This window comes from Mastigoproctus giganteus, chromosome 14, assembly GCF_048544385.1.
Source record: "Mastigoproctus giganteus isolate SK-2022 chromosome 14, ASM4854438v1, whole genome shotgun sequence".
Taxonomy (NCBI): domain Eukaryota; kingdom Metazoa; phylum Arthropoda; class Arachnida; order Uropygi; family Thelyphonidae; genus Mastigoproctus; species Mastigoproctus giganteus.
Genome location: NC_143588.1, coordinates 39,202,577 through 39,224,421, shown reverse-complemented (window position 1 = coordinate 39,224,421; position 21,845 = coordinate 39,202,577). Strand labels below are relative to the sequence as shown.

Genomic DNA, 21,845 nt, shown 5'->3' with positions numbered 1-21,845 from the left:
ACACCGCTATCAGATCGCCTTGCCTGTGCCTAGTCCTCCAGATACTGTAATTTGCAAAACTTAAGCCTTTCTTCTTAAGAGCAACCCTTTTTTTTTTCATTCACTAATCTTGTTGCCCTTCTCTGTACTCGTTCCAGCAGCTCTATATCCTTCTTGAAATGAGGCCTCCAGACCTGTATACAGTACTCAAGGTGTGGCCTGACTATTGCCTTATACAAGGGAATAATCACCTCCTTATCCCTGCTAGAAAAATTCTTGTATATCATTGAGAAGACACCATGAGCTACTCTTGCAGCCCATCTGCACTGCTCAGAGAACTTCATATCTACCTGCACAATAGTTGATTTCAACCCTTCTAAAACCCAGTCTTGTCTTATATCTCGCAAAAAGGATTCTTCTGCTCCTATGCTTATCTTTAGTGACACTCCGATTTCTAGGCAAAATGATATATCTCTTTTGGGGATTACCCTGACTTCTAATCTCTCTTGGCACAAGCACATTACAAATATTGCTTCTTCTGCATCTAAAAAACTTGGTTTTCTCTTTCGCTCTTGGCGTTACTTTTCTTCCAAACAGCTGCTCACTCTGTATAAATCGCAAATCCGCCTTGCCCTGGAATATTGTTCCCACATCTGGGGTGGTGCCCCCAAAACCTCTCTCAGGCTTCTTGATTCCATTCAGAAGAGGGCAGTTAGGTTAATTAATGACTCATTTCTAACAGAGTCTCTATACTCGCTGTCTCATAGACGTGCTGTTTCTGCTGCATGCCTCTTCTACAGATACTTCCATGGGCACTGTTCTTCTGAATTAGCTTCTATAATTCCTGCTCTCTCTTTCAAAACAGTCCGAACACGTGCGGCCGCCAGCCAACTTCCATTTATTGTCCAACTTCAAACTCACAGAACCAACTTTTTATCTTCCTCGTTTATTCATTCAACTGCCGTTTTCTGGAACAACCTTCCTTCATACGTATTTCCTGAAAATTACAGTCTACAGAAGTTCAAGTCCAATGTCAACAAATATCTTCTTTCGTCTTCTCAACCTCCCACCCAAGCATGGTACTAAGTACTATAGGTTCTAACACTTCTCGTGTTTGGGGTTTACATAAAAAAAAAAAAAAAAATTACCCCCAGGTCCTTTTCATTCTCCACCACTGTCAGTGTAGTACCACAGAGTTGATATGTTGCTCTGGGGTTACTCTTTCCCATATGTAGTACTTTACATTTGTCAATGTTAAACTTCATTTGCCACCTCTCAGCCCATCTGCTGAACCTTTCCAGATCCTGTTGCAGCAGCATAGCGTCAGTAGTGTCCTTTACAACCCTGCCAACCTTTGTATCATCTGCAAACTTGGACATTAAGCTTGATATACCATCACCAATATCATTTATAAATACAGAAAACAATAATGGACCCAACACTGAACCCTGAGGGACTCCACTAATAACATTGGTCCACAATGAGCAGTGTCCATCGATTACCACTCTCTGTCTTCTCCCCCTCAACCATCCCTTTATCCATAGCAGCAATTTGCCCCCAATGCCACGCTGGTCCAATTTGTGCAGCAGTTTTCCATGTGCAACAGTATCAAAAGCTTTTCTAAGATCCAAATATATAACATCCAAGTTATTCCCTGCATCCAGTTCTTTTGTGACTGCATCATAGTATCCAATCAAATTGGTCAGGCAAGACTTTCCCTTGCCTGACCAATGTATATGGATGTTGTTTTGCTGAATATAATGAACTGAAGTCTCTGCTGTTTCTGCGTTGTTTGATGGACAGCACAAAGAATTTTGTCTGGTATTTCCTCATTGCCAACAAAATGGAACACGTGTATTGAAGTTCAGGGGAATTACAGTGAAAAATAAAGAAAGATCTGTTTGCCTCTATATCATTTCTTTCATAGGTAGGTAGAGAATTTATTGATTGGCCCTTGTATAATAGTACTTCTTTTTTCAAGACTCAGTTCCTTATTTCTTGCCATTTTTATCACCAACCACACAAAACTTTAGCAAACACTTTCTGAATGATGCTTGTTTGATTTTATAAGTTACATCTCTTATTCATCAATTTATGTTATTGCAAAACACTCTAGAACCATCTCTAATCTTCTATAATATTGAAACAATACCTCCAGTTTCTAGAATATTCCAGAATCATCTACAATGTTCTACCACATTGAACAGTCTTTTACACTTTTCTGGAATATTCTCAAGTATTCTAGAAATTTCTTAAATATTATTTAGTTTTTTGATTTTTATATATAAATAGCAAATATTTTAACAAAAATTGGCAAACACGTAGGTTCTGTTTTAATAAAAATTCTAAAAATTGAGAAAAGTGAAACATGATTCCAAACTCCTTGGTAGGAGTGTGTGTATATAATGACTACTTCATATTTATTTTATTTTCTTATTTATCTATTTTATTTTTAATGTCATTACTCACACACACACACACACACACACACACACACACACACACACACACACACACACACACATGTATATATAGCTTCTGAACACTTTCCACTTTTTAACTCCCCCCCCTTTTGATAAATTTAAAATAGTCCACCTGCAATAAGTATTTCTCCCTTCAACTCTCAATTATTTTATTGCTCTTTCCAGTGAACATTTGATTGGATTGTCCTGTAATGGGTATTAGAAAATCACCTACTTCCCTTCTTTTCCCCATAATTGTTTATCTCCTGATAGGTTTTTACCTGAAAATTACTGGATACCCACTGAATTCCAGGAAGGGTTATTTTGCAATTTAGTGGTTACTTTTAGGATTCAATTTATTAGCACTAGTAGAGGCGTATAATGCAAGAAAGCAAAATTATATAGCACCAGCCAAAAAAAAAAAAAAACCCTTCCCATTCTGCCCATCCATTCACTCCTAATGTTTGTCTAGTTCTGCCTTGAACTTATTTAAGTTGTTGACGCTTATTTAAGTTGTTGACCTCCACTACAACAGATGGAAGTTTGTTCCGACTATCAGCCACTTGCCGGCTAAAGGCAAATTTCCACCACATCTATTCTACAATTCTCTCCTGATTTGAATTTATGTCCCCTCATGTGAGTAATCTGAGCAAGTAGAAGAATCCCATCAGCATTGATCCGGCTCAAACCATTCAAGGCCTTGTACACCCCAGTTAGATCACCTTGCAGGTGCCTAGTTTCCAGATCCTGCAATTAGCAGAACTTGAGCCTTTCTTCGTAACAGCAACCCTTTGCCCTCCTCGCCAATTTCGTTGCCCTTCTCTCTATCTGAGAGAGCTAAAGGGATTAATGTTCTGCAGTTCAATGATGTCCATTAAACCTACCCAGCTGCATGGCCAAATACTTAAAAGTTGTGCTGGTCAACTGCTTTTTATGTGTCCATAGCCATAGTAGTTTAAGCTGCATGTCATTTCTAGTTTCAGGTACGCAGCCACCTGCATTCTCCATGTAAGCACCCTAATTCATGTATGTGTTTGCGAATGCTCTGCTAAGTACAGGACGGTCACATACATACTTGATTATTAAAAATAAAATATTTTATTAATGAGAATTCTGGTTATAAAATGTTCCATTTTGACCTCTTTAAATAACAGTTGATAAAAATGTCAGTGGACATTCAACATACGAATTAGAATGATAAATGAATTTACAATTTTCTTCTACCAACTTTCCATAAATGGAATATATTTATAAACAGAACTTATTACATTAATTAAAAAGGTTATCCTTTGGAAAAAAAATTTTGGGGTGTACTAGTGCACACACAAACACACACACACGTATATAATTAATGAAATAAAAATTTTAAAAATAAATTCGAGTCGCAGGTGGCATAACCAAGCTTATTTTTTAATTAGTTATTGAGTTGAACATATCTTAAAAAACAATGCATGATGGTACATACAGCTGGCTGAAGAAATCTGAATTTCTTTTTGCCAGCTTAGTGTATGAAATTCACTAAGCTGGCAAAAGTTTCCAGATCCTGCAATTATTTTTGCCAGCTTAGTGTATGAAATACACTAAGCTGGCAAAAAGAATTCGCTGCCATCAAAACTATCCGCATAACAATTCAAATGTTTGATCAGCAGCATTGATCTTTATTTTGTTTTAGTCATTTTACAGTAATACTTGAGAAACTAGTTAAATGCATTGAACCAAAATATGAATCTACTTTAAAATAAGCATCTTGAAGAAGTGGCTGTTTCATAAAGATGCTTGAGAAATAGTCACTGAGAAATCTACATATAATATAGCAGGAAAAAAAACAACAGGTGGCCAAAGTTGACCGTGAGCCACTTGTTCTACTCTGTGCTATAGCTCACCCACATCAATTAGTCTACTCTGCATGACTGAATTGGCTGTTCCCATAATCTAGGGCAAGGCTGTCCAACCTTAGGTAATCTGAGGACCACATTAAAAAAAAATATCAATCAGAGGGCCGCATCCAGAATAATAAATACAGTACAGATATCAAAATATTTGGGGAGTCCTGGAGTCCTACCTTAGGTTTAGCAAGCACTTCTAAAATTTTGTAATAAAGGAAAGTCATATTGCTTATAAAAGTTTTTATTGAAACAGTAGACAAGATACAATTGTTTATAATTATTATTTCATTTGAATGAGAGCTCTGCAGTTGTTAGTTTTCATTTACTAACGTAGCTATATGAATATTGATGCTTGTAGATGCCAATAGCAGTAAATGTGAAAGTGATTAATTAGTTAGTGAACATCTGTATTTGGATTTTATGAATTTCATTGTTCAAAAATTGCTTTCGGAAAGATATGTGCTCCTGAGCATTGAGCACATCTTGAGTCCAAAGTCCCTCAATTTCGGATAGTGCTCTCTTGGTAATAATTTTAAAAAAATCTTCTCCTTTTTCGATTCTGCCAGTATAAAAAGGGTCGGATTGCAAATGTCACAGTTCCAGTTGTGGAGGTCAGATCTTACGTTGTCAATGGTTGAATGAAAACTGAAATATCTTCTTCAGTTTCCTTAATATTGCCAAATCGATTCTCAAAGTCCTCCATGATTGTTTCAATGCACCTTATATGACCTGAAAATGATGTTCTCTCAAAATTCTTAATTTCTTCAAATTGTTTTTTGCAGTTAGGTAAAAAAGTAAATATATTATTGGCCAATGTTAATTTCAAAAGCTTCAATTTACTTTTAAAACCATTCAGATGACCATATAAGATGGCAATATTTTGTTGTTTGCCCTGCAGCTTTAAGTTCAACTCATTCGAATGGTTGGTCATATCTGTTCAAAATGCAAGATCAGATAAAAAGGTGGGATCTTGCATTTGATTTTCAAGTTCTGTTGTGTCAGACTTCACTTTGTTTTTAAGAAATATGGGTATTTCTTTCCGAATGGCAAAAAAAGCGCTCCAGACATTTTCTGGCACTTAATCAGTGAATATCAGAATGGAGGAGCAAATCGTCATATGCAGCATCCATTTCGCTCAAGAAATCGTGAAACTTATGATGGGTCAGAGATCTATAACCTCCTCGAATAATATTGGTTACTTTTACATTACTTCAGTGCATTGACTTGACATAGAGATTTTCTGCAGAGTGCTTCTTGATGAATGATGCAATGAATGGTAGGGCAGTTAATATTATTTTGTTTCAGTAATCCACAAAACCCAATTCCAGTCCCCGTCATAGCTTTGGCTCCATCAGTGACAATGCAAGAACATTTATTGAATCCTCCATAATTTATAACAGAGTTTTGAACTGCTTTGAAAATATTAGTACCTTTAGTAGTCCCATTCAAAGATATAAGACTGAGCAGTTCTTCATTAATAGTATAAAGTCCTCCTGAATAGTTCGAACAAAAATTAAAAGTTGACTTACGTCTACTTGATCAGTACTTTCATCCATTTCACCCACATTTTCACCTATTTTTTTCACCCACATTTTGCCATTGAATCACACAGTTTTTTTGAAACGTATTGATTCAAATTGATTCGTATTGATTTATGATATTGATGATGGTATATCAAGCTTAATGTCCAAGTTTGCAGATGATACAAAGGTTGGCAGGGTTGTCAAGGACACTACTGACACTATGCTGCTGCAACAGGATCTGGAAAGGTTGAGCAGATGGGCTGAGAGGTGGCAAATGAAGTTTAACATTGACAAATGTAAAGTACTACACATGGGAAACAGCAACCCCAGAGCAACGTATCAACTCTGTGGTACTACACTGACAGTGATAGAGAAGGAAAGGGACTTGGGTTGGTTGTGCAGGCGGATATGAAGTTCTCTGAGCAGTGCAGACGGGCTGCAAGAGTGGCTCACGGAGTATTGTCAATGATATACAGGAATGTTTCCAGCAGGGATAAGGAGGTGATTATTCCCTTGTATAAGGCAATGGTCAGGCCACACCTAGAGTACTGTATACAGGTCTGGAGGCCTCATTTCAAGAAGGATGTAGAGCTGCTGGAACGAGTACAGAAAAGGGCAACAAGATTAGTGAATGGAACAAAGGGGTGCTCTTACGAAGAAAGGCTTAAGTTTTGCAAATTACAGTGTCTGGAGACTAGGCACCAGCTAGGTGATCTGATAGAGGTGTATAAAGCCTTGAATGGTTTGAGCATGCTCAATGCTGATGGGATTGTTCCTCTAGCTCAGAATAATCACCTGAGAGGGCATAAATTCAAATTGAGGAAGGACGGATGTAGGATAGATGTGCGGAAGTTTGCCTTTAGCCAGCGGGTGGTTGGTTGGTGGAACAGACTTCCATCCCTTGTCGTGGAGGTTGATAGCCTAAATAAGTTTAAGGCTCAGCTGGACAGGTATTTTGAACGAACAGAGGGGTGAAGTGGAAGTGGGTTGTTTTTTTTTTTTTTTTGGCTGATGCTGCATAAGCTTGCTTTCTTGCATCAAATGCCTGTACTAATGCTAATTCATGTGTTCTACACGTCTTGTGACTGTCTGATGAGATAATGTCACTGTTTCGAACTTCTTGGCTAATTTCTGCTCATTAAATTGTTTATTTCAATTGCACATTTCTTCACAATCACACCATCACTAAAAGGCTTTTTTTTGCTTTCGCTAACTTCAATGCTACTTTGTACAAAGCGGCAAGCTAGAACTTTATGCAGTGCTAAGTTTAGCAAAAAAACTCGTTCGATGCATCAATTTCTTACATTCTGCAATAATGGTGCTTCTTGATTCTCCAATATACATCTCAAATCTTTTACTGTGTAATGTCGTTTAACATTATACGTTAGGCACTGACAAAACTTGCATGCAAATAAGACATTGAATTTTATTCTTGTTGTTTGTAATCAAATAGTCTTATTCCCAATGGCTTTGATACACTCACTTTTCTTCTTCAATTTTTCTTTTCTTGTGAGACATGGTTGTTTGACGATAAGTAGTAATTTATTAATTAGAAGTGAAGTATATTGAAGATAATACGGAAATCAATCGCAATCCATATCTAGTAATTTGGTGAGCCCCAGTAACACAACCTTGGTAGATAGACTAACGACGGGCAACCCACCCTGGAGCATGCACTTTGAAACGAGACATCTAGCATAGATGCAACGAAATGCACTTGAAGTCGTGCATAGAAGCTAGGTTTGCACTCGCAATTAGTGTTTTGCGATGAGAGTTTTATTTTTTCCTGTGTGAAAATCAAAAGGCCTAACCCACGGGAGGGCCACACAAAATGATTCCGTGGGCCACATGCGGCCTGCAGACTGTGGTTTGGACAACCTTGATCTAGGGAATTTCAACGTATGGGCTGCATGCAGCTTGCATCTTTGCTTTGGGCAGCCATGGCTGTGTTGGCAGCTTTCAAGTGTTATGCATCCCTTAAGTTTAAAACTAGTGTGTCGCAAAGTATAGTATCACATTAATTTTTGAAAATATCCAGTTTTAATAATATTCAGTTTTTCTTTATTGCTTTCTCATGTTTTATTTTTTCTTCCTTAGAATTCAGCACTATTGTTCTTTATCACTGTTCCGACCTAAGGTTGGGTCAGGTGAGTCAAAGCCTTCCATCTTTTTCTGTCTTCTCTAATCTTGTCTTCTATCATTCTCTCCCACTTAATTCTCTTTGTTTCCGCATCTTCTCTAATATGATCTTTCCATTTCCTCTGGGGCTTCCCCTCAACCTCTTCTTGTCCATTTTCATCTTGAACATTCTTCTTGGTAATATGGCCAGGTTCATTCTCTTCATGTGTCCAAACCTGACACATGAATTACATTGCAAACATGATGTAATCATCTTCTCCCTCAGACTTTTCTATTCCCGTATTCATTTCTAAATCAGTATTTCTTATTTTATCTCTTCTAGTTTTAGCTAGCATAGTCTTAGCACCTTCATTTCCATTGCATGGACTCTGCTAGAATTGTTTTTATTCATCCTCAGCAACATAGGTCAATATAGGGACTAATGTTTTTATTCATCCTCAGCAACATTGGTCAATATAGGGACTAAATATGTCCTATTTATCAACTTTTTACACTTCATTGGAACTTCCCTAGCCCATAACAGGCTATTAACATTACAGAATAACTGTGACTAGCTGCTTTTTGCCTAGTTATTTCCATATCTAGGCTGACATCCTTTGTTAATAAATTCCCTAGGTACTTAACAGTCCACCACTTCCAACATTTCCTTCCCCAATTTCACACTCTTTGCACTCACCTCTCCCCTCTGTCTGTCACCATCTCTTTGCTTTTCTGGCCACTTATCTTTAAAAAAACTTGCATAACAAAACCATACTCACTGACTACTGCTGTTTCCAAGGTGTTAGGTTCTCTTGAAGCAGTATTGTTATAATTATATAATAGAATGTTATTAATATTATGTAATAATTGGTGGACTTTTGTATTTAATTAATAAAAGACTACTATACATATGAACATAGACAAAAACTAATTCTGTTTTGAATTTAATTTTTGTGTATTTATACCTATTTTTGTCTGAAAATTAAATTCTACCACAATTTTTCTAAAAAATTTCAATTTTGGCCAATTCCTTGTGCATAATTAGCACTAAGGAACTGGTCTTCTGGCCCATACTCACCAGATGTGAGTATAGTGAGTTTTAGATATTACATCAGGTGAGTTTTAGATATTATACTTTAATTTTTGAATTTTATGAAACATAACCATATTTTGTAATAAAAATATTTTAAAAAATAAAACTTTTCATTCAGTGATAATATTCATTCATAATATTTAAAAATATACAATATGTGAATACAAAAAAAAAACAAACTAAGACTCAAGTTCTACTTAGCTGTGGAAAATGTAGAATTTAATAACAATAATGAAAAATTAATGATGAAAATGAATTTTTATAATTTTCATTTTCATCATCACTGGAACCACTGATAATTTTTTTCCTGAAAACTTTATCTGCATGTCAAATTACTGTTGTACCAACTGTATGGTACTATACTCAGGCAGTGGACAATGAAAGAGAATTCGGGGTAATTGTGCAGTCAGATATGAAGTTTTCTGAGTAGTGCAGACAGGCTGCCCGGGGAGGTCATGGGGCCTTGTCAATGATATTCAGCAATTTTGCTAGCAGAGATAAGGAGCCAATTATCCCTTTCTATAAGGCAGTGGTCAGGAAGGATATAGAGTTGCTAGAATGAGTACAGAGAAGGGCAAAAAGACTGGTGAGGGGAACAAAGGGGTGCTCTTATGAAGAAAGACTTAAGTTCTGCAAATTGCAGTGTCTGGAGACTAGGCACCTGCGAGGTGATCTCATCGAGGTGTATAAGGCTTTGAACGGATTGAGCAGGCTCATTGCTGATGGGATTCTTGTTCAGATTACAAACCTGAGGGGGAATAAAATCAAATTGAGGAAAGATAGAATAGATGTGCTGAAATTTGCTTTTAGCTAGGGGGTAGTTGATTGCTGGAACAAACTTTTATTTGTCTTTGTGGTTTTTTTTTTTTTTTTTTTTTTGGCTGATGCTGTATACAAACTTATACAGCTTGCTTTCTTGCATCATATACGTCTGCTAGTGCTAATATCTTTGAACAGTCAAATATTAAGTTTTGTGAGCAGTGCAGACAGGCTGCAAGAATAGCTCATAGGGTTTTGTCAGTGATATACAGGAATTTTGCTAGCAGGGATAAGGAGGTGATTATCCCCTTGTATAAGGTAATGGTCAGGTCACACCTTGAGTACTTCATACAGGTCTGGAGGCCTCATTTTAGGAAGGACGTGGAGCTGCTGTAATGAGTACAGAGGAGGGCAACGAGATTGGCGAGTGAAACAAAGGATTTCTCTTACCAAAAAGACTTAAGTTCTGAAAATTGAAGTGTTTGGAGACTAGGCACCTGCGAGGTGATCTGATTGAGGTGTATAAGGCCTTGAATGGTTTGAGCAAGCTCAGTGCTGATGGGATTATTCCTCTTGATCATATTTACACACCTGAGGGGCTACAAATGCAAATTGAGGAAACAGTTGTAGAATAGATGTGCAGAAAGTTGCCTTTGGTCAGGCCCCTCGACGTGGGCACCTGTACGTGGTGAGGGGACCTCCCAGTGACACTGCTGGACTTCCAGACTAGCACCACTGGGATCCAACGCCCACAGCCTAGGTTCCGGGCTTACATCAATGGAATCCGGCGTGTTTGCCGTGCGTTGCGACCCGTGGAAATTCGGAAAGGGGGATCCTGGTGGTTGAGGGGCCCAGCTTCAATACACCACTTTGGCCCCTGCTTCGACAAGACAGGTGGTCCTGGAAGGCCCGGCTAGGATCAATCGGCTAGTAGGCTCGCCTGCGAGGGTCAACCGTGTCAATGCCACGCCCCTACCCTCATGGTCCGAGGGACAGGATTCAGGCTGGCGGCGGTGCGGGTATAGTGTCTGGGTAGCCCTGGCGTCCCACTCCCGAGCGCATTTATTGCATGCCGGGTAGTGGGCGTCCCTTTGGGCTCCGTGGTGGGTGGGGAGCCCGGGCACTGAACAATTTAAAATTTCTATGAATCCTGATAAACTTATTTCTTCAGGGGCCCCAACCCGGTCCCTATCTGAAAATACAGACGGAGAGGCAGATATTATTGCGAAAAAGAGACAGCGAACTGAAACAACATCATCAGGGCCTGTCCCAAGATTTTTAATTATACACTCGACGAATGAAAAACCGATTGGCAAAATGTCACCCTTCTTTATACAGAAAGGGTTAGATGGGTTAGTAGGGTCACCCAAATCAGTTAAGAGGCTCCGTTCTGGAGACCTCTTAATTGAAACCAAAACTGACAGGCAGTCTGAGCAGCTACTCCGTGCAACATCAATTGGAGGAGTACCCATAACAGTGACACCACATAGAACACTCAATTCATCGAGAGGTGTCATTTCAGAGTGGGACCTTCTCGACGTAACCAAGGAGGAAATCTGCTCAGAATTGAAACAACAGGGAGTTACTGCCGTCAAGAGAATTAACGCGCGTAGGGATGGGAAACTTGTTAAAACCAGGAGCATCATCCTGACTTTTAACTCTCCCAAACCTCCTGATGAGATTAAAGCTGGATACATCAACTGTTCAGTTGATGTATCCAGCGTCCGTACGTTCCGAACCCTTTACGGTGTTTTAAATGCCAGAAGTACGGACATTCTCAAATGGCCTGCCGTGGAGTCCTTGCATGCGCCCGATGCGGTGCAAAGGACCACGAAACAACAGCATGTTCAGCCACAAAACCCACCTGTATTAACTGTGAGGGAGAACACCCGGCCTACTCAAGAGCATGCCAGAGGTGGAAAGAAGAAAAAGAAATACAACGGCTGAAGGCAGAGCTAAACATATCGTAACAGGAGGCAAGGAAAGCGGTGAAACCGCTCAACATCAACAAACCTATCTACGCCCAGAAGGTAGCAGGGAGGTGTTCCATCGGAACACAGACGGACATGTCCATCCCTCCAAAGGAGTCTTTCACTCCCATCACACGTTATCTGTTAAGTCCGCAAAAACCTGCACAGAAGGACCAATCAACTGCCACTCCTGTATCAGTACCTCCTAATGCTCCACAAGTAACAAAGGCAATCACCAAAGAAAAAAATAAGAAAGGTGAAGTCCTACTTCCCAAGAAAACATGGAGGTCGAGCAGAAGGAGGTACACGAAGATTCAGTCTTGGAACTCTTTGCGGAGGAGGAAATGGACACGGGACAGCGTCCATTCTTCCCCAAAAAGGACAAATCCAAGACTGATAAAAGTAAGCCCTCAGCACCTCGGAAGCCGCCTGATGGACCCACCAAGCCAAAATAATGGCTAAATTCCTACAATGGAATTGTCGTGGATTCCGGCGAAACATTGATGACATCAAGGCCCTCCTGCAAAAGCACGAGCCAGTTTGCTTTTGCTTGCAGGAGACATATCTAAAGGCAAATGATGATCCCACCATGCACAACATCACTTTTTTTCGAAAGGATAGAATTGCGGATGGCTCTGTACATGGGGGAGTGGCTATCCTTGTGGGTAACCAGACCGCAGTGCAGCCCTTGCTAATTACAACCAGCATAGAGGCTGTTGCAATTTGCCTTTCAGTGGGATTTTTAATAACTGTGTGCTCCATTTATTTGCCACCTGGGACTGACATCACCCAGGCAGACCTTGATGATCTTCTAACGCAGCTGCCTCCCCCTTTCTTACTTCTCGGGGATTTTAACGGACATAACACCCTGTGGGGTAGTGCTAACATCAACGGAAGGGGACGATTCATAGAGCGTATGCTCAATGACAATGACCTTTCCCTTCTAAATACTGGAACAAACACCTTCTTCCACATGCCTTCCCGTACTTTTTCTGCCATTGATCTCTCTATCTGCTCCCCTTCTCTACTCCCTTCACTCACCTGGGAAGTGGAGGAGAATCCATACGGAAGTGATCACTTCCCCGTGATAACCTTGTTACACAGTGGGAGACCATGTCTTCCTTTTAGGTTACCACGGTGGAAGATTGATCAGGCTGACTGGACTGCCTTCCAACATCAGGCAAATTTTGATCTTAGCACAGTCAGTCAAGAGTCTATCAATGATGCAGTTAAGTACATCACTGAAAATATTGTCCAAGCAGCTGCGAATGCTGTTCCAAAAACATCTGCCCGGTTTCCACCATTTCCCAAACCTTGGTGGAATTCACAATGCACAGCAGCAAAAAAGGCTCAAAACAAAGCGTGGGGGATATTCCGTCGATATCCTACCACGAACAACCTTATAGCCTTCAAACGTGAACGAGCCAAAGCACGCTACATCCGTCGTCAGAGTCAAAAGGAATCGTGGATCCGTTTTACATCATCTATTAACCAGTCTACCAACTCTAAGGTAGTCTGGGATAAAATCCGGAAAATGAAGGGAAAATATACATCCCACCCTTCTTCAATCCTAGATTATAATGGATGCGCTATTGCAGATCCAACTGCAATAGCCAATGCTCTTGGGGAAACATTCTCTAACATCTCCGCAACATCCTCGTACTCCCCAGAGTTCTTGTCCTGAAACATAAACTAGAAAAACAAGCACTTAATTTTAAGACCAAGGGCCTCTATCCCTACAACGGGGCATTCACTATAGAGGAACTGAAAAGAGCCCTCGCTCTTTCCAAAGCAAGTGCTGTTGGACCAGATGGCATCCATTATGACATGATTAAACATCTATCACCAAAATCTATGGATTGTCTGCTCCTTCTGTATAACAGAATCTTTACTGAAGGGCAGTTTCCGGACTCCTGGCGAAAGGCAATCGTTCTTGCCTTTCCTAAGCCAGGAAAGGATCCAAAAGTCACCACCAATTATCGTCCTATTGCTCTGACTAGCTGTTTGTGCAAAATCCTGGAGAGAATGGTTAATTCTCGTTTAATTTGGTATCTCGAAACAAATGACCTTCTCTCCAACATCCAGTGCGGCTTCCGAAGGAACCGGTCCACTCTGGACCATCTTATTAGATTGGAAGCATCCATCTGGGATGCTTTCCTAAAACGCGAACACTTGGTGTCGGTGTTCTTTGACATGGAGAAAGCGTATGACACAACTTGGAGATTTGGCATCTTAAAAGATCTGCATAGCCTTGGCCTTAGGGGGCAACTCCCCATTTTTATCAAAAACTTTTTAGCCAATCGATCTTTCCAAGTTCGTGTGGGATCCTCACTCTCTCGTTCTTTCAGCCAAGAGGAGGGAGTACCACAAGGATCAGTATTAAGTGTCACGCTTTTTGCCATCAAAGTCAATTCCATCACAGAACAACTTCCTCCAACTGTAAACAGTGCCCTCTATGTTGATGACTTTAGCATTTTTTGCCAGTCGTGCAACATGAGGGTTATTGAAAGACAACTGCAGAAAGCCATTGATAGTCTGAATTGCTGGGCCCTTGCTAATGGCTTCAGGTTCTCGCCGGAGAAGACCGTTTGCGTACACTTTTGTCGCAAGCGTAATCTTCATCCTGAACCTGAATTAAGGCTCGGACAAAATGCTATTCCAGTAGCAGCGAACACAAAATTCTTGGGACTCATATTCGATAAAAAACTGACCTTCTTGGATCATGTTCGTCAACTCCGCACGAAGTGCACACGTGGACTTAACATTCTCCGCTCGCTCTCCTCCTTATCTTGGGGTGCAGACCGATGCACCCTTCTACGGCTTTACCGTGCACTTGTGCGATCCAAATTAGATTATGGGTCCCAAGTATATTCTTCAGCCAGAGACAGTGTACTTCGATGGCTGGATCCTGTCCATCATCAGGCTATACGTATCGCTACTGGAGCATTTCGAACATCTCCTGTCCAGAGTTTATACGTCGAAGCAAACGAACCACCATTATCGTTTCGACGTAAGCAGTTGTCTTTAATGTACGCTTTAAAACTGAAATCCCTGCCAGACCATCCTACGTGGCCCTTCGTTTTTGAGCCACGATGGGAAAACTTGTACAATACCCGTAAGACTGCCAATCGTCCTTTTGGTATTCGTCTCCAAGAGCTACTCAGTGAACTGAATATCAAGGTAGACAAGGTTGCCCAAACATCAAAGCAACCCTTTCCACCCTGGCATGCTCGTGTCCCGGCATGCGACTTGTCGCTTAGAAACTGGGGAAAGTCGGACACTCCATCATGCGTCTACCTGCAGCTTCATTCAGCACACCGAACTGAATATTCCGACTTCGCGCCAGTCTACACAGACGGCTTGAAGTCGGAATCATATGTGGGCTCTGCTGCTGTCTTTACAGACAGCACTATATCAGAGCAGATTCCCTCTGAATGCAGCATATTTACTGCAGAGCTGCACGCTGTAGAGTTAGCCTTGGATCATATTAGTAAATGCCATAACCAACGGTTCATTTTATATTCTGACTCTCTTAGCATGTTACAGGCTGTAATATCTGTGAGGTATAATCCCCATCCAGTTCTGTCTAGCATTCAGCAGAAGATTCACGTTCTCCATGATCGTGAATATGACATCCGCTTCTGCTGGATTCCGAGCCACATTGGGATTAGGGGAAATGATTTGGCTGACGCCGCAGCCAAATCAGCAATTCCCAATAATAACCATTGCCTGTTAGTCCCTTATACAGACTACAGGCAAATAATACATCAAAACATACACTCCCAATGGCAGAATTCGTGGAATAGACAGACTGCGAATAAATTATATCGTATAAAGCCTGTAATTGAACCGTGGCAGTCTAGTCTGTGCAGGAATCGTAAGGAGGAAGTTGTTCTAGCTCGTCTCCGCATAGGACACAGTCATCTTGCCCAATCTTTTCTGCTGAGGGCAGATGACTGTCCTATGTGCGAGCAATGTGACACCATTTTATCCATTGAACATATTTTATGTGACTGTACCAGTTTTAGAAATGCTCGTTTTACCGCTTTTAATCATCTGACTGAGCCCTATACACTCAGTCAGATTTTATCTGACAATGACCATGTGTCTGCTATTTTTAGTTTTCTAAAATCAGTAAACTTTTTTACTAATATTTAAAAAAAAAAAAAAAATCTTTTTGTTATTTACTGATATTTGTCTTTTATAATTTATACTTGTTTTTTACCCCGACTTAGCGACCTAATTCTTTAGGTCACTGAAAATTTTACTCTGTAGAACAAGTTTTTGGCGCATTATAGCCTTAGTTGCTGATGCGCCAATAAAACCCTATCAATCAATCAATCAAAGCCTTTGGTCAGTGGCTGGTTGATTGCTGGAACAAGTTTCCATCTGTCGTTGTGGAAGTTGATAGCTTAAATAAATTTCAGGTAGAACTAGACAAACTTTTGGAGTGAATGGGTGGGTGAAATGGGAAATTTTTTTTGTTTTGGCTGATGCTGTATAAGCTTGCTTTCTTGCATTATATGCTTCTACTAATGCTAAGCTTGCATCTTTTGATTCAACTAATACTAACTGTTTTTAAAAGCCAAAGCTTCTGTGTTCATTAAGAGAATGAACACAAACACTTGATAGGTTAAATAAATTTAAGGAGGAACTGGACAGGCATTTGGAGGGAATGGTGTGATTTTTTTTTTTTTTTTTTTTTTTTTGGCTGATGCTGCAAAAGCTCATACACTTGCTTTCTTGCATCACGTGCCACTACTACTACTATACAATTCTAAGCATGACTGTGAGAAATATTTTTGAATGGTAATTTAGAAATTGCTACCTGAATTGTAATAACTTATATGTGGCTTCCTTCATACATGTTTTTATCAATCACTGAAAAATTTTGACAACAGTTTGTCTGTGTCAAATAACTCAGTCCACTTTATAATGTAATTAATAGTTGAAAATGACATTGTGTGTTACAGTTTAAATGTAAATTTACAAACTGGTATTTTCTATTGAAAAATTCAAAAATGTAAATATCTACAGCATTTTAAAAATTTTAGTCCAGATGAAAACTTCTATATAAGTATTATATATGCATTATATTTTATACAGGTATTAAAAAAAGATTATCTGGCGAAAGTAAAGAAAGCCTGCACGAGAAGCACGCAAAATTTTGACGAAATTTACCGGTAAAAGTACTTTGCCGTAACGGCATTTGTATTGTTGCTTGCTCAGTAAACATACAGTGGGTGTTATCGGTCAGGAGTAGAAATTGAATCACATGGGAAATTGAAACCCTCCCGAAGTGGAGGGGGTAACCTGACCTTTTTTCTTTAGAATCACTGGTGGACTAGCGGATAAATTGTTTATTAAGAAAAAAAAAGAAAAAAAGGCAAAGGAAGCCCACATGAGAAGCACGGAAAACTTCGAAAACGTTTACCCGTGAAACTACGTTTTGAACATTTTTTACGACGCCAGAACTTCCAATATGACTCTGTTCGTGATTCAATTAGTTAATTCAATTAGTGATTCTAAAGAAATAAGGTCAGGTTATTCCCCCACAAATTTTAGGAGGGTTAAAGGCTCCCGTGGGATTCAACTTCTACTCCAGACCAATAACACCCATCGTCTGTTTACTGAGCAAGCAACAATACAAATGCCGTTATGCAAAGTACTTTTACTGGTAAATTTCATCGAACCTTTGCAGGCTTTCTTTACCTTAGCCAAAAGATTTTTTTTTTCCTTCCTTCATTAAAAGGATATTGTTTTACTAATAAGTATCAGAAAGGGTGAACATGACTTAGTTATCCAAGTTTTAAAACCTTTCTTTCTTATTAAATGTTTGGCAGGTTACTGCATGTAATGTTACAGGGTAATTCGGATTCCCAGAATATTAATATGGATAATTAGAAGCAGCCTCAACCTGGCTCTCAGAGGTAGTGAAATGAACACAGATCTATTTATGGTTGAAAGACAACAAAATGAACATTGGAACCTTTTGGGGGAGGGGCATTTTTCGTTGCATCCAGTGACCTAAGCTGGACATCGTATGTCAGATGCTCACCTATTGATTTACTCTTAATACTGTCTCAGTTATTATTAAATTCTTTTTAAATTATATAATTCTTATTAAATGTTTGGAAGGTTACTGCATATAATGTTACAGGATAATTCTGATTCCTAGACTATTAATAGGGAAATTTAGAAGCAGCCTTATCCTTGCTCTGGCTCTCAGAGCTGGAACGCGCCTAGTGAAGGCGCCTCTGTAGCCAGGTGGGATGGAGCAGCAGTGCGTAGCACACACTTCTTGATTAGACCGGGGTTCGAGCCCGTCGCCACCAAATACGGAAGATGCGGAAAGGTCAGGGAATGACCACTGCATATCCCGGAGCAATATGGCCTTAGTTGCTAATGCTCCTAAAAAAAAAAAAAAAAAAAAACAAATAACAAACAATAACAACAGAGGTAGTGAAATGAACACAGACCTATTTATGGTTGAAAGACAACAAAATGAACATTGGGACCGTTTGGGGAGAGGGGCATTTTTCATTGCATTCAGTGATCTAGGCTGGACATAGTATGTCAGATATTCACCTATTGATTTCCTCTTAATATTGTCTCAGTTATTATTAAATTCTTTTTAAATTATATAATTCTTATTAAATGTTTGGCAGGCTACTGCATATAATGTTACAGGGTAATTTGGATTCCTAGACTATTAATATGGAAATTTAGAAGCAGCCTCATCCTTGCTCTGGCTCTCAGAGGTAGTGAAATGAACACAGACCTATTTATGGTTGAAAGACAACAAAATGAACATCGGGACATTTTGGGGAGAGGGGCATTTTTCGTTTCATTCAATGACCTAGGCTGGTCATAGTATGTCAGATATTCACCTGTTGATTTCCTCTTAATACTGTCTGTCACTCATACAAATACAAATTATACTTATACAAATTCCCCCACCTCCTACTACCACAGGTTGTGATTATAATTCATCAAATTTATTAATTATTTTAATTAGAATATATGAAATATTTACAGTGGAAAATGACTTTCCAATTGTGATTACTTAGAATGAATATAATGACAATCTTATTTTTTTTGTGTGTGAACATATTGCTATTGGATTTATGGATTACACTAGGTAAAAACAAGTAGCTGTTTTATCTCCTTTCACATTTTACTAAAAGCATTCTGTTAATATATAGTTATGTAGTTGTAAATGATATATAGTAGCTTTTGTTTATAAATATATTATAATACTTGATGTATATTGCAGGTTTTCATCTTGGTTGCAGGTATTCGTAACGTTATGAGTCATAGTAACAGTAAACCACAAGGAACACCTTGGCATTCCCAGGTATCAAAAAATAAAAATTAAATAAAATCATACAAATGCTTTAAATTTCAAGGTGAGATTTCTTATTTATTTATTTTTAATTCCATGATCCTATATCTGACATTAGGGAAAGAATGAATCTATCTTTTTTGGAAATAGAAATTATTGATTTTTATTACTTATTTGAGTTTACTTATTTACAGGTGACCTTTATGTTACGTGAGTTTTGAGATACATGTGTATACACTTTAATATATATGTGAACTATATTTTTAGGAACAGTTATTGAAATGAACAGATAATTTTTTTGAACAGATATATACTGTATATGTATTAAAATATAATAATTTTGAACTGCAGAAATGCTTTTAGAGCTACATATTTCTCTGGAAATGCATGTTAGAAAAAAAAAAACGCTGCATACCACAAGGCAGTTTTTTTTGTGATTATCACATGATGGAAGATGAATAGCCAGTGTCTTCCATTTTTTCAGGCATTATACTCTGTTCACTCTAATTTTAACCCGGCATAAACAAATGCATATCACTGAGTAAAACTCTCATTCATTGTTGTTAAGATACAATTATACTTTGGATTTTTTGATGTGAAACATCCTTGGGGATTCCTGCAGCGGATGACATCATGGAATTGACGTCATCCGCTGTACGTTTCCACCAGAGGTGCTTCTGATGTTCACACTACTAGTCTGCGCAGAGCACTCACTAGTAGTGTGATTAGAGCACGTGACGCATTTTTCGTGACCAGTACGATATCTGGAGTCAGCCTGGTCATCATGCCCCCCCTTACGATAATACCTGGACACGATAGTCTCTCGAGTTTTAAGTTTTTAGAATTTTTGAATAATATGACATCACAATCATACTTCCTGAAGTATGTATGATTGCAACAATACAAGTATTTGTCATATGACTGCAATAATACAAATATTTGTCAACAGTTTATTTTTACATCTTGCATTTTCGTAACATTCCATTGTTAGGTGCCCCGAACAGCTGCGTATGTCGTTTCAACTGCAAGATTGGTATTTCAATTGACTCTGTTTTCTAGACATTTAGTTATGTTGCAGTTGCAAGTATACATCTCTTACTTTAGTTATCATAAATCCATTGTATCTTGTCTTCCAGAAATTATGAAAATTTGCGAATGATCAATAAAATATATACAATACAAAAGCTCTTATTTCGTAATCAATATACAAATCAAAATACCTAAAATAAACGTGAAGGATTCATATAAAACTATCTACCACTTTTTTATTCGTCTGTCTCTCTTTTTTAACAACTAGGGAAATATAATGGATACATTTTTTTCATGATAAAATTTTACTATTGCAAATAAAAAATAACATGAAATATTTCCCATATCACAAATAACAAAAACTATCACAAAACATTCTACAGTATAAAAACAAATATTACATAAAAAACAAACTTCTTGAAAGGGTACACAAAAATCACAGATTACATGAAAAAAATTATTATACAAATATTCAAGAAAAATTTATTCTAAAAATTGCCATATGCAGTTTACTTCTTTATTAATATATGTTGTCCATCTTCTGCTTTGCTCAATACCTGAGCGATGATTTGACGTAACAATTCGGATCAAATCGAAGCAATAGTTTTCCATTTAGATGTATATGGTCTTCATAATCTGTAACGCATTCAATTGTCACAATATTATTCATTTATGCTGAAATCTCGCTCAGCTTCAGCACTCCTAATCGCAGTGGGTTCAAAGATATTTCTGGCTTTCTTAATTGAATAGGGAATTTCACTCGATTTTAAAGATAAACTGTCTTCAACAAAATCTCTAAAATTATTAAATTTTTATTTCATATTTTATCAGAAAACTTAAATTTCTTATTCGTTTTTCACCATCTTGCCAGGGAGATGAAAGTTCTTTCATATTCTATGATTCCAGGTAGCGTATGTTTAAAATCTCTTTCAATTCCTCATCGTCAATAGTATCATTATTTTCTTTATTTAATTTAAAATTACTCTGTTGCATTAATAACTTATCCTTAAGTTATTAATGCAACAGTTTTGTCCTGATCTTACTTTCGATTTCTTCAAATTCTTTCAACTTCAACGTGCTCTCAATTTTAGCTTCATAATTTCCTTCAGAATTTTTAAAATTAGTGATAAGTAGTATCACCAGTAGGTATGAACGAAACGTCAGTATGGCAGGCAGGTTCGCCACTCAGAAGGTGGGAGGAAAATTGGTTTATATATACAGGCATACCTCGAATAACGAATAGGATGCATTCCACGAAATTACTTCGTTAAGCGAAACTTCGTTTTCAGAGGTAAAAATACTATGGCTAGAATAGGGATACGTTCCTACGTAAAGAAAATGAAAAGCTTTTTTTTCGAACAAAGAAAAGTTTTATTAAATAAACAGTCAACTTACATACAAAGTTAAATCACATTTTAAAATATGAGTCTAAAGTTGATTGCTTATGCTTTTTTTCTCTTTCATTTAACAATTGCCTATATGGAATTATTGCATTTAACACTGATCGCTTAACAATAAAACTTCTTCCTAAATCAGGATCATTTTCACTAAAAAAATTTAAAACGTTTTCATTGTCATTTTAGCCTTTTTAAACCTTTGGTTGTTAACACTTTTTCAGCAGGAACTTCTTTAACTTCGTCTTCATCTTTGTCTTCATTGCTAACAAGGTTTTCTAAATCTT

At 38.2% G+C, this 21,845-nt stretch overlaps 1 protein-coding gene across 2 annotated transcripts in view; it reads left to right on the top strand.

Annotated features, from left to right (window-relative positions):
* LOC150075072 (uncharacterized) overlaps positions 1-21,845 on the top strand; it is a 366,189-nt gene that overhangs the window by 22,274 nt on the left and 322,070 nt on the right. For both annotated transcript variants that reach the window (XM_090388223.1, XM_090388222.1), the window contains exon 2: positions 19,067-19,147. In XM_090388223.1, the coding sequence (XP_090244349.1) occupies positions 19,100-19,147 (48 nt within the window). In that variant the 5' untranslated portion in view covers positions 19,067-19,099. The remainder of the gene's footprint in view (positions 1-19,066; positions 19,148-21,845) is intronic.